We start from the raw sequence: 13,307 nt of genomic DNA, 5'->3' as shown, positions 1-13,307 counted from the left end.
AGCTGGAAAAATTGGAGCAATGAAATAATAGAATAGTATTGGATTATAACCCAAACTGTAAAGTACATATCCAGGTGTCCATACTGATAAAATAACTAAACAAATGGAGAAGAATAGGCAAATCTCCCAGGCAGAGAAATTATGACTAACTTATGTAGATACCCCCCTCCAGGAGGTGGAGCATAATCCACTACCCCTAAGTGTAGGCTGCCTGTGGTCACTCCCGTCCAGAGAGCATGGTGTGGAAAGGGGGGAGAAAGAGTAACATGTCAGTGAAGAAACCTGACAAACGCTACTTCCGGCAGGTGCGTGAAGGTAATAACATTGATAAGTGACATTGAGAGTATACACCCAATGATGTGATGTGACTGGAAGGGCACTTCACCTCTGGTCATCCTTCTTAAACCCTTACCTTCAGCCTAGAATGGGAAAACATCAGACAAATCTCAGGTATTAACAAAATATCTCATGAGTCCTCCTTAAAACTGTCAAGGTCGCCAAAAACAAGGAATGTCAGAAAAAGTGTCATAGTCAAGAGGAGCCTAGGGAGGCATGGCAGTGAATTGCAGTATTCTACATGGGATCCAGGAACAGATAAAAGACACCAGATTAAAACTAATGAAAACAGTATGAACTTCAGTCTGTAATAATATATTCATATTGGCCAATGAATAGTGACAACTACACTATTGTAATGTAGCATGTTAATAATGGGGACTAGCTGTGGGGCATGTGGAACCTTTGTACTATCTTGGTGATTATTCCGTAAATCTAAAACTCTTCTAAAATTTAAAGTTTATTTGGAACTCTAAAGAGTTGTTTACCCTTTGGCAGTAGCTTCAAGAGCCCCTCTTATATAGTGTATCAGTGTCTTCAAACGCATTTACAGTTCCTTTCTTTGAGTTCCTTCCTAGTTCCTAGTTAGGCAAGGGAATTCTTTTTTTGTGAGCATTAAACTCATATCTAAAAAGCATGTAGGACCTAGTACCACTGTTCAAACAACTGCAATGGTAAAGATCAAGCGAAGAGTGATCTCCTTTGCACTGGCTGCTTTTCTTCAGCCGATTACTTCACCAGCACGGAGGGACGTGAGCACTGCGGGAAGCCTTGCCTGAGCCTGGGGATCAGCACTATGTCTCTGCCCAGATGCCTCCCCGCCACCGTCCCAGCTGGTGACACTGAGAGGCAGGGAAGGGAGTCTGCTTTGCTGTCTGTGACGCAGGAAGCAGATGGGGCCCTTCATGGGACCGGAGAACACCGAGGAGGAGCAGCCTGATAGGAAAATCAGTCCAGAGAACCATTAGGGACGTGTTAAGTTTGTGTTGTCGGTTAGGCATCCAGGTAGAGATCTTGAATAGGATGTAGAGTAAGGAATTGAAGGAAGAATTTGGAGATCATCGATGTTTGGGTTTAAAGATGAGACTAGATCACTAGGAAATCAGATAGGAAGAGGAGAGGAGGGTCGGGACAGAGCCCTGTTGCTCCCCAGCAGAGGATGGAGGAGGAAGAGCTAGCAGAGAGAAGGCTGGAAAGAGTAGTGGAAACCACAGGTGGTGGCCACTATGAGTGCCGGCTGCTTTGGCTCACATCCTTCTGGAATAACTGGATGTCCCAACAGCCCATCCCACCCAGCAGCCAGCAGCCAAGGACTGACCCCCAGAGGGGTACAGAAGCTGTCCCTTGCCTCAAAGTGGGAGCATCTGTGGTGCAAATCACAGCCTGGAGCTCTGCTGAGATCAGGTTGAGTCAGCTGCTCCCCAGCCAACACCCCTTCCTGGGAGCACTCTGGAGAAACCACGGTAAACCATTATTACATGCACAAGGATCCCTTTCTCAGGCTCTAACTAAAGACGCCACACATGGAGGGTTTGTTGAGGAATGAGGAAAGCACCGTAGTAAGTGGTAGCTCGCTGTCCTCCCCTTTCCCGACCGCCTGGGGCTCCCTCATGGTGGGTGTTCTTCCCACAGCGGGGATGCTCTTCCTGTCCCCAGTCCCGGCTCCACTGGGTAAGGGTCCTGAACCTGGGCCACATCAGACAGGAGGAGGCTGCCTCTAGTGCGGGGCTCAGGGATGTGATGAGAGCACAGCGGGGCGAGAGACCAGCAGAGGGCCTGCGCGGCACGAAGGAGGGGGCTCTTAGTTGTCACAGAGGCGGTGACACTTGCCTGCACGTTGAAGGAACTCCTGCACCAACTTTGAGGCTTTCCTTGTGCTGGGTGGGGAAGAAGCCCTGTGGTTAGCTCTGGCGGGCTCAGCTCTGGGTTTTACAGCCTCTCTTCTGATCCACCCAAAGCCACAGCTGCCCCTCCTCGGCCTCCCGTCTCAGGGGCTCTCCAGGCAGGCCCTGCACCGTTCACTGTTCAGGCCGGAGCAAGTGGCCAAAGAGGAATGAAGAAGACACAGGAATTATGTGAATCTACTCAAAACTGATCACAACTGTGGCCAGCCAGAATCTGCCACCTTCCCCATCTACCCCCGTTCTTCTGGGGCTGCGGTCTGTGCTTCTCAGAGGCACGGCTGTGCCTTCTCTCTTCTCAGCCCTCACAAGGCCTTGTGTGTGTAGCAGGTGCCTAGTAACAACTTCTGCATCCCCGAGACTCGGTTTCTTCTTGGCGGCGATCAGGGAGCCAGGTGTAGTTGGTGGAGAGCATGGTGTGGGATGGAGTTATTCTGTTCCCTAAGCCCAGTGGAGGAGACTGGGGAGAAGGAAAAAACCTTGACATGTCTTATCAGAGCATGAGAGCACTAAGACCTTCCAAGCTGGAGAGACTCTAAGTCTGGAGATAAATAAAAACCAGAAACAAGATACATGATTTTATACCTGTCAGACTGGAAGAAACTGAAGAGTCTGGCGTCATCAGGTAGGAAACAAGGCAAAGGTAAGGTGCTGATAGGGCATCGGCTGCTCTGGTCTTTCTGGAAGGGAAGCTGGTGAGGTCTGTAAAGGTCTGCATGGGCCTTTAGTCCACTTACCCCGAACAGCACTCGTTCACAGGGACGCTTGTAGGGGAATGTCCTTGAGCAGGATTGTTAGGAGAAGCAGGAAGGAAGAAGGAGGCAGCCTGGATGCTTATCAGCAAGAGAACGAATAAATAAATTGTGGTATATTCACACGGTGAACATGAATGAGTTAGAGCTGTCTATCGGAGTGAACTTCACAATACGACACCGAGTTGTAGAACACATAGTTTCTTAAAGCTTGAAAACATGCAGAGATGTACATTTTAAAAGCTGGGTGATGGGCACATGGAAGGTTATTATCCTAGTTATATTTCTTTGGTGTATGTTAAAATTTTTCTATAATATTTAAGATTTTAAAAGAGAATATTTAAGTGACGATATATTCATACAATATGTAAGTACGAAAATGCATGTGAATTGAAAACATGAACTACCCAGGAAAGCATTTTTTCCTTAGAGGAGGAAGGCTGAGGTGTGGGAAGAACACACAGGGGCTTTAAGATTGCCCTGCTGGTATTTTCCTAAGCTGAATGGGGAAAGTGCTTTGAGGAGATAAAAGTTATTATTTTTTTTTTAATTCACTCTTTTATATATGTCATAAATATTGCCTAGTTTTTAAAATGTTTTTTTAAAAAGTCTGGGGAGGGTGGCTGGGTGGCTCAGTGGTTGAGCCGCTGCCTTTGGCTCAGGTCATGATCTCAGGGTCCTGGGATCGAGTCCCGCATCGGGCTCTCTGCTCAGCAGGGAGCCTGCTTCCTCCTCTCTCTCTCTCTGCCTGCCTCTCTGCCTACTTGTGATTTCTCTCTGTCAAATAAATAAATAAAATCTTTAAAAAAAAATAAAAAATAAAAAGTCTGGGGAGATTTGCACCTTCTCTCAGCTCTGCCTTTTTGATGTATAAAATGGGAAGGTTATAGTAATGGTAATACCTCCTTCTAAGACACTTGCAAAGACAAAATAAGCTAATGTATGCAAACTATTGATTATCATTATTACTGCTAAAAGAAATTGTTCAAGTTTCCTGTCAAGGGGTTACGAAAAGCTGAAATATGTTCATTTTGGGAAAAATTCTGATAAAAATTATAATCTACTAATGCTAACATTTTAGTTTATTTCTTCTTAATGTGATTTTTGTTTTCTTCTATCAGAACAGAATTTGTTGATAAAAGTTGTTTTTCAGAAATGTATGCATCCCAGAGGTAGGATAGATAGCAGGACTGCATGCTTACTAATAAGAAAGGAAAAGTGGAGGAGCTTCTCCGGGTGTTGTGTCACGTGCTACTTGAGGGCAAAGCCTCTATTCCGTCTGAGGGTGTCCCTGTGAGCACCTAGGTGACGCTGAGTGACAGATGGCTACGGGCCAGTCTGGTGGAATGGAGACAAGTGCCCAGAATAGGCAAGGAGACTGCGGCTCTGGCCCGGACCCTGACCCACCTGGAACCTGCTGTGTGACCTCAGGCAGGCCTCTCCACCCCATTAGCTTCCCTTTCCTCCTGGTGAGACTGAATGGCTGTGTGAGCTCTAAATTGGCCAAGGCCAATACTACTGTCTACACCCTGTACAGATTTGTGAGAATAAGTGGGAAATGATGCTGGAAACAACTAGCAAGTTCCTCATGGTAAGGGGCTTTGAAACCTCAGTCAGTGCAGGATGGAATGTGTAGCTGTGAGTTTCCTGTGAAGAGTCCTAGAGAAGCTGTGTCTGAGAAGGGCATCCCCCAGCGCATTCCCATTCAGAAGTATTCAGAGGCCCTGTGGTCCCTGGATTCTAGGCTCTGGCTGCTGACCTGTGTTCTCTGAATTCCTTTATTGTCTCTGGTCATTGCCTTCTTGGAGTTCTTCATCAACAACTCGAACTAGATGAATGCATGAATGAGGACTGGATTTATCGACATTTAAGTGAGGGAAATAAGACTATATGGGAATAAAAGCTGAAGTTGTTGTTTTTTGTTTTTTGTTTTTTGTTTTATTTTTCCAGATATGGTCAGTGTTTCAGTGGGCTTAGAAAGAACTTCTCCCACTCAGTAAGAAAAAAGATAACTGAATTAAAAAGGTGCAAGGGAGGGTGGCTCAGTCATTAAGCATCTGCCTTCGGCTCAGGTCATGATCCCAGGGTCCTGGGATCAAGTCCCACATTGGGCTCCCTGCTCTGCGGGAAGCCTGCTTCTCCCTCTCCCACTCCCCCTGCTTGTGTTCCCTCTCTCGCTATGTCTCTGTCTGTCAAATAGGTAAATAAAATCCTTTAAAAAAAAGGGGGTGCAAGGGATCTGAATAGACACTTCTTCAGCCAAGATATATAAATCCCAATAAACACTTGAAAAGATGCTCAACATTATTAGCTGTCAGTAAAGTGCAAATCACAACCACTGGGCACCCACTAGGATGGCTGTACTAAGAAAGACATAATAGCAAGTTTGGAAAGAAAGGTGGAGAAACTGGAACCTTTACCACCCGGTGGTGCTGGTGCTGGGAATGTGAGTTGGTGCGGCCACTTTTGAAAACAGTTCCTCCAGAAGGTAAACACAGAATTGTCATTTGACCCAGCACCTCCACTCCCAGGCATATACCCAAGAAAAACGTGTCCATACAAAGACTTGTACAGAAATGTTCCTAGGAATATTATTCATAATAGCCAAACAATGGAAATAACCCGGATGTTTATCAGCTGAGTGGATGGACACAGTGTGATGTATCCACACAATGGGATAGTATGTGGCCATGGAAAGGAAGTTAGTCCTGTTCCATGCTGACAACATGGATAAGCCTTGAAAACATTATGCAGAGTGAAAGAAGCCAGCCACAGAAGGCCACATGTTGTATGATTGCATTTGTGTGAAATGTCCAGAATAGGCAAATGAGTACAGACAGAAAGAAAATTAGTGGTTGCCTAGGCCTAGTGGGGAGATTATTGGGGGGTTGATGAAAATGTTCTAAAATTTACTGTGATAGTTGCATAGCTCTGTAGATACAGTAAAACCATTAAATTGTACATTTTAAGTGGGTGAATTATATGGTATATGAATTTTGTCACAAGCTGGTACCTCCCCAAAAAAATCTTATTTGAACTAATCTTGTTTTTTTTTAAAATGGTTGTATTTATTTGTGTGAGACAGAGAACAAGAGAGAGCAGGAGCGGGGTGGGGCGGGGAGAGGGAGAAGCAGGGAGCCTCATGCTGAGCTCCACCCCAGGATCCTGAGATCATGACCTGAGCTGAAGACAGATGCTTAACCAACTGAGGCACCCAGGCGCCCCTCATTTGAACTAATCTTAACTAATCTTATTGTTGAGAGAGAATATTATAAAATTCTACAGAAATATGGTTAATCATCATTCAGGAGTAGTTCAGTTTAGAAAGATTTGTGGAATATCCACTGAGTGCCTGGCACAGTGCTGGGCTCCAGGACCAGGAAAGCAATACGTCCTCAGGCAGTGAGGAGCCGGGATGTTTGAGGGAGCAAATGCAGGGTATGAACACTGTGGAAGGAACTGTGGAAGTGGCAAGAGGGAGCTATAGCAATGTCAGGGAAGGCGTTACCACAGTGTCAAAGGGCAGAGGGGTATTTTAGGCCAAAGGTGCTAAGAAGTAGGTGGTGGTAGTGATTTTTTAGGTACAGAATTGGGTGGGGAGTGGGCCTGGGAAGAGGGACTGACTTCCCAACCGTTTATCTTCTATCAGAGAAGAGGAAACTGTACATGTAAATACTGTGCTAGCAAGTCTCTATATTCTGGAAGTTTTAGCTCACACTTGAAAAACACAGAGCTCTCACTGATGGGCTGTTTGCTATGTGCCTGGAACTGTACAAAGTTCTTTCTCAACGTGTTCCTCATACACAACAGAAGGATGTGTTGCTGCTGCCCCATGCGCAGGAGAGAACCCCAGGCCAGTCAGTGAATTGGCCAAGTCTGGTGAGTTCCCCCGCCAGGACCCAGGTCCAGAGCCTGCACGCCCCCTAGAGCATTTCAGGCCCGGGTGCTGGTGGGCATCCGTCTAGAAAACCACTCTGCAAGTTCACTTTTTTCCAGCTTCCATTTCAAGATGCTTTTGGTTCTTTGTTATAATGATAAGTGTATCTAAAATTCATATCATTTCTAAAACTGATTTTGTTTCACTAAATGTATGTAAACTTAAGCTGGCACAATTGAACTTACTTCTGTTTCACTGAACAAAAATCACAGGATAAGAAAAACGGAATGGTGATAATCACAGGGATTTATTACCCGAGCTGTTTGTGTTTAGTACTTGTTCAAGTTACATTCTTTTTAGGTTGAGGGAAATACTTCCAAATGTTGGTGATACTGGTCATTCACTGAAATGGTTTCCTATATATTTCTATAAAATATAATATTTGTGTCTCCCAACACCATTTAAAAAGTTTCTGCCTGAAAAGATAAACATCTTTGAGATGGGTTAACTGATACTTGTTTGTTCTCCCTAAAAATAGATGGGGTGTAGGAAATGCGAGCCTTACCTTATATCCCAAATAGACTTTCAGCAGATCTGCTCTGTATTTTTAATGTAGATTTCTATACCTTTAATAGTTATCAATAAATATTTATTAATAACAATAACTATAAAATGATAGAATGTTCGTCTAACATTGGAGAGAGCGACAGGTTGGCACTTTTTTTTGAATAATTGAAGACCTGTATCAGTATTTAACTTATCTTCTGACTTTTTAGTAGAACACACCCTTCAGCTAGTGCCCTCAATGCCCAACTTTTTTAGTGCCCAGAGTAAGCTGGAGCCCCTTTTCCTTGACCGAGAGAAGGAGAGCTCTGCCTTCGCATCTCTGGACAGAGGCTGAGCATCCTGCCACGTAATGCGGGCCACTGGACCCCTAGCTGGTAGTTTCTCAGCACTCTGGTATGTCCTGGCTTTGCCGGCTAGACTGGAAGGATTTGGAGAACAGGAAATAAGCTACTGGGAGATAAGGCGGCAGCCGTGAATTGTAGAGAGAGGAAATGAGAATTCTAATCCAGGGAAACAGCTTAAGTTTACATACATTTAGTGAAACAAAATGAGTTTTAGAAATGATATGAATTTTAGATACACTTATCATTATAACAAAGAATCATTGGAAAGATTTTTTTCTCTAATTTAGAGAAACCAGCTACACTTGTTAGAACCCACAGCAGAGATGTGTGGACCGAGTCTGCGTTCCCGTTCCCTGTTGCTCCTGCGCGGATCCAGAATTACAAAAAGATGAAACTAAGTTTGTGTACCCTTTATTTATTCAACAACTACTACTGTGTTGTCACAAAGCCAAGAAATCTTTAAAGTGAAAAATAACCAAAATATTTTTGGTCTTTGCTCTCTTGTGTCTGTGTCGTGCTGTGACTCCATGGCGGTTTTCATGAAGAAGAGGCTTTTGTTACTGATGTTAACTTAACATTCAGCCAAACCTGGCAATGGATGATCAAGGCAGAAAAGCAAAAGTACAGAAAATGTGACCAACCTTTCTTTTCTAAAATAAGACACCTTGTCATCAAATGTTATCTACAGGGAAGGGCGGGGCAAACGAATGGGCTCTGTGTTAACTTGAGGAAATAATTTAAAAACTGCTCAGTTGTGAATATCATGCTCTTCTTTGTCATACTCCATCTTACGGTGGCCATTCTGAAGTACAGTCATGACCGTGGGCTTCAGCAGTGCCTGTGAGTCTCGAAGGCCCAAATCGGAGCTACACGCACGCCTGTGGATTGCAGTGCTCAGGCCAAGTCGTCGTGAGGCTGAGAGAAGTCTATGGAGCTGGCCTTGATTGTTTGGAAATTCCAAACTTCATGACACATTCATTGTCCTCTAAAGACTTCTGTTGATGATGATGTTACTGGATTTTTCTTAACTAGATCAGTAATTTATATAGAGAATTTTATTTTTGTTTATTTTTTAAATAGAAAGTTTAAAAAACTGGACTTAAAAAATGAATCTGGGTTTGTTTCCCCCTCCTGCAGTCCACCTGGGTTGAGGCCTCTTCCCGTGTATGTTCACAACTCAGTCCCTGCCTGTATTAGAGCACTATATTGGTCTGTTGAGTGACCTGAACTCCGCGAGTGCAAAGATGTCTTAATCTCTTCCCTCAGCACCTACAGACTGTCGTAGGGAGGCAGGCTGGCGCTGTTGGCTGTCATTAAAATGCCTTTGGACATTGAAAATCACCTTCTGGATGTCGTTGTCAATAACCTTTTACAGTTCAAAGATATAATTGAATAAGGATCATGACTTCTAATTATGTATTACTTTTTGGCCCAGCACACTCTGAATTACTGTGTGTCAGTATTCAGAGATGAGCCGGCCTCTGTCCCTTTCCTCGGACGCCCAGCTCAGCGGGGAGGCGAGCGTGTAAACCAGCGGTCAGTGAGGATGGTGGCCATGCCGCGCTTGCAGAGCTGTGCCAGAGGGAGGCGGTGGGTCCAGCGGGGAGAGAGCGGGATGCGGCTGCCGAGGGCGTGGTTGGCGTCTGCGTCCGTGCAAGCTGGCTTTGGCAGGGAAGCCATCAACTAGGTGAGATTTGTCTTGTGATTGCCAGGTCTCAAAGGATTGCAATCTCACGGCTGTTTTTTATTTTTTTATTTTTTTGCAGAGTTTTAAAAAAGAACTGCAGTGTCCTTACGTTTTAAGGGGGTAATAATTTCCTCTTGCATTTTTTTTATGCATCTTGCAACCAGCGCTGATGCCACCAAGTGTGGCAAACCAAGGCTGGGGGCCTCTACAGCTCTCTGGTCCCTGAAAACCAACTGAAAGACCTAAAATCAGGTGTGCCCTTGGCACAGGTTTGAGAAGCAACAGGACTTTCGTGTGAGTCTGGTTTGGACGCAGTGGGGGATGGGGGTTTGAGGAGGGGTCAGGCCATTACAGAGGTCCCTGACAGCCTGTCCTTGGCCTTACTTGTTTGCTGTTTTACAATTGGAGACCATTTACACTGGTGCTGCCTGTTCCTCAGGGTCATGAAGTGAGGTCCTGGGGGGAGATGGGGTTCAGATCTTTTCTTATGAGCAGTGGCTGTGCTCGGGCTGGTTAACGACAGTGCTCGTGTGACAGACACACATCCGTGTATGTCTGTGCATCCGTGGATGTCCTGACTCTCAGATGGACTTTTACCTTCGTGTGTGGGGCCGGGTGCTCTCCGTCGGGGCATTGGTCACATAGCGTCACACATTGTGAACGTAGTAAGTGCAGACCAGACGTCTGACTGAACGAATGGGATCCTCACGATCACCAGCATAGGCCAGTGGGGTGACACCTGGGAAACGTTTCCCACAGTGAAGGCAGGGTATTGTTTTGTAGTTCGTGGGCTCCCGGGCCCACCTCATAGCCATGTGTACTGACGGGTTTTACTGGGCTCTGTGAGCCCTGCCCTCAGACTCCTTGGGCATTCCCCTGATCACACAGACCACCCACCAGAGAGGCCACCTTTGGGATGAAGGAGTGATAGTTGAGGAAGATGAGAGTGATTTTTCCAGGATCAGAATTTTTCAAATTAAAAAATTAAGTTGTTACAACTCATAGGTTTTGAAGCTTTTAATTCTTTGTATTTCCTCTCTGGTAAGTATGAAATACTTAGACATGCCAACTGTATTTTTTTCTAAGTTGTTTCAATTCTGAACTGTTCTTGCACTTGTCAGAGGCAGGGCTTCCTCTCTGTTTTCTGGCAATGGGCAGTTTTGTGCCACAGCTTATTGTTTGCCCAGGTGTCTGTCGTTTGTCAGGAAGCCTTGTCATGGGCGTCTAGTTCCCTGTGATTCTGCCCCCTGTGGCTGTGCCCTGTCCCCCTGCTGATCCCCACAGCTTCCCTCAGCCATTCATTCCCTTTGACGATGCCTTCTCTTCAGTTCTGGTCTCCTCTCTTCAGAGACCTGCTCCTGGCCCACCGCTTCATTCCCTGTGGTAAATACCTTCTTGGTTATTTTCTAGGTTGTGCTGGTGAGATGGAATGAGCCATACCAGAAGCTGGCCACGTGTGACGCAGATGGAGGGATATTTGTGTGGATTCAGTATGAAGGGAGGTGGTCTGTGGAATTGGTCAACGATCGAGGGGCTCAGGTGAGTGGGCAGGAGTCTCTTCCAGTGAGACATTGCTGGAGAGAGAATGCAGAGCACGTATTCCAGGGCAAATGGGAGCTCCTTCCAGAAATAGGTGGAGTAGAAGTAAATAGAAGTTAATAGTAGAATCCTGCTTTTCATTCCTCTCAAGTGTATCACTTGATAAAAAGAGAACGATCATTCTTCTCTATTCAACTATTCTGTTGTTGTGAGAACTCTCCAAGTTTTAAGCTTTAATTAAATCTGTGAAATCATTTTTTACCATTCATTGTTGTGATTACATGTTAAATTTGGATCCTCTGAAGTGCTTATGGCATATCACTTTTCTGCTCCCTTTGAAAGGTACTTTCCCTGTGTTGTAATCTTCATAGTTTTCTTGCAGGGAGCTCCACACGGAACTGTTCTCACAACCTCCTCGTCAAGCTGAGTTTTTAACACTCTCTTCTGTCAGGTTTCAATTAGCGTGGCCACCTGTTGTCACCCCTCAGCTCTTCCTTTCTGATACAAATTTGTCTCTGCTCTGAGGAAAACAGGCACTCTAGGGACTCCCTGCTGAGTGATGCTATTTTTAAACCTGCTCCAGAGATTCTTCTGGTTTCTGGTACAGATCTGGCTCTTCCCTCTTCCCCCTGTGAGGATGGGCCGTATGGAGCTCCGCGTCTTGTCTTGTGTTCTTAGGGACACAGGTCTCATCCCCGGGATTTGACAGAACTCTGGCTTCAGAATCCAGTCCTCATGGAACCTTTCTCCATGAGGGCTGTCTTAGACTGTTTTTCCTGATCCGGGGATGGTTTCCCTGGGACTGCCTTTCTTTACATTTCTGAGGAAGTGGATTCTCACCCTCTTTTCTCCCATCTGTTGCTTAAATAAGCTACGAGCTCCCCATGTTTAAAGATACGACTAATGAGGTGACGCAAAATTGCAAGGAGCAAAGATCCATTAGCAGTTGCTAATGTTCTAACAATGTAAGTTGTCATCACGGAAGACAAATCTACCCTTAGGTAAAAGAGAACATTCTTTTTGAGTGAATTCATGTATTTGTAAATGTGTAAATGTGACCATTTTGACTGACTCAAAAGGCTGCACCAGTCTCCTGTGTACCTCCATGGAGTGAAAAAAGGAAGCCTCAGAACCTGCCCTGTGACTGCTAACCAGCCACTGTGAAATAGAGCCACAGATGTGGAAATCTCTGTGGCCATGAGAAGTTCATGCCACCCAGACAGTAGACATTGTGGTCAAGGAGGTGGGCTCTGGAGTCAGACAGCAAGACCAAGAGTCTCACTCTGTGATTTCTCAGTAGGGGATACTTCTTCTCGGTGCCTCAGTCTTCTCATCTGTAGCATAGCGACTCTAATGCTACCTGCCTCAGAGGATCGCTAGAAGGATTAAGTAAGATGAAATGTAGAAAGTACTTTGGGCACTGTACATGACAGTTGTCACTGCTTACTGCTCTAGTGCCTATAGTATTAGGAGGCACTGCGACCTCATACCCCTGACCGCAGAAGGTACCTGCCCTTAAATAGCAGCCAAAATGTCGGGGGCGCCTGGGTGGCTCAGTTGGTTGAGCCTCTGACCCTTGGTTTTGGCTCAGGTCGTGATCTTGGGGTCGGGAAGCTGGGTCACGCACTGGGCTCTGTGCTCATGAGGGTTCTTTGAGAGATTCTCTCCCTCTGCTCTTCCCCCAACTCGCACGTGCATGCGCGCTCGCTCTCTCTCTCTCAAATAGATAGATAAATAAATTAAAATCTTGAAAAAAAAAAATAGTCATACTGTCATCACCAAGACTGTCTTCAGGCCTTGAGGCAGCAGCACTTTGTGGCTTTCTGTGAAGAGGAGACGTCTCTGACTTCATGTGTAAGGGTCTCTAAAACACTCTCATTCCCCCACCCACCAGAGCGTGAACTCTTTTCCTTAGGTCCAGTGGTCAAGTCTGACGTGCCTTCAGACTTTGGACAACTAAAGGTCTCTAACGCATTGCTCTGAGAAAAGCCACAAAGAGAAGCTAGGACAGACTCCGACTGCTCGTCGTTTTCACATGTTGTCTCTCGGTCTCCACAGGACTCCTCCTGGGCAGATGCCATTTTCAGTTAATGGAAGGAACAAACCCTGGTCAGGGAGGTTGAGTAAGCTGCCTGGGGAACTTCTTGGGTGGTAAAGCGGAATCTGAGGCCAGGTCTGAGTCCAGAACACTCTGTCACACTGTCTTCCTCCCAGGCAAGACGCTTTTTTCTCTTTTAGCAGAAATGCATGTATTCACAGTATCCGAAAGAGCTCAGACTTCACTACCGTCGAGAGTCCAGCCCC

General features: G+C 45.6%; 1 protein-coding gene across 8 annotated transcripts in view; it reads left to right on the top strand.

Annotated features, from left to right (window-relative positions):
- The window catches only part of TULP4 (TUB like protein 4), a 227,918-nt gene that overhangs the window by 136,658 nt on the left and 77,953 nt on the right, over nucleotides 1-13,307 (top strand). For all 8 annotated transcript variants that reach the window (XM_045080113.1, XM_045080112.1, XM_045080107.1 and 5 more), the window contains one exon: nucleotides 10,875-11,003. In XM_045080113.1, coding sequence (XP_044936048.1) covers nucleotides 10,875-11,003 — 129 coding nt within the window. The remainder of the gene's footprint in view (nucleotides 1-10,874; nucleotides 11,004-13,307) is intronic.

The sequence above is a fragment of the Mustela putorius genome, unplaced genomic scaffold (genome assembly GCF_011764305.1).
Source record: "Mustela putorius furo isolate JIRA1106 unplaced genomic scaffold, ASM1176430v1.1 tig00000450_pilon_pilon_pilon, whole genome shotgun sequence".
NCBI classification, from domain to species: Eukaryota; Metazoa; Chordata; class Mammalia; order Carnivora; family Mustelidae; genus Mustela; species Mustela putorius.
This window is presented reverse-complemented; position numbering and strand designations above follow the sequence as displayed.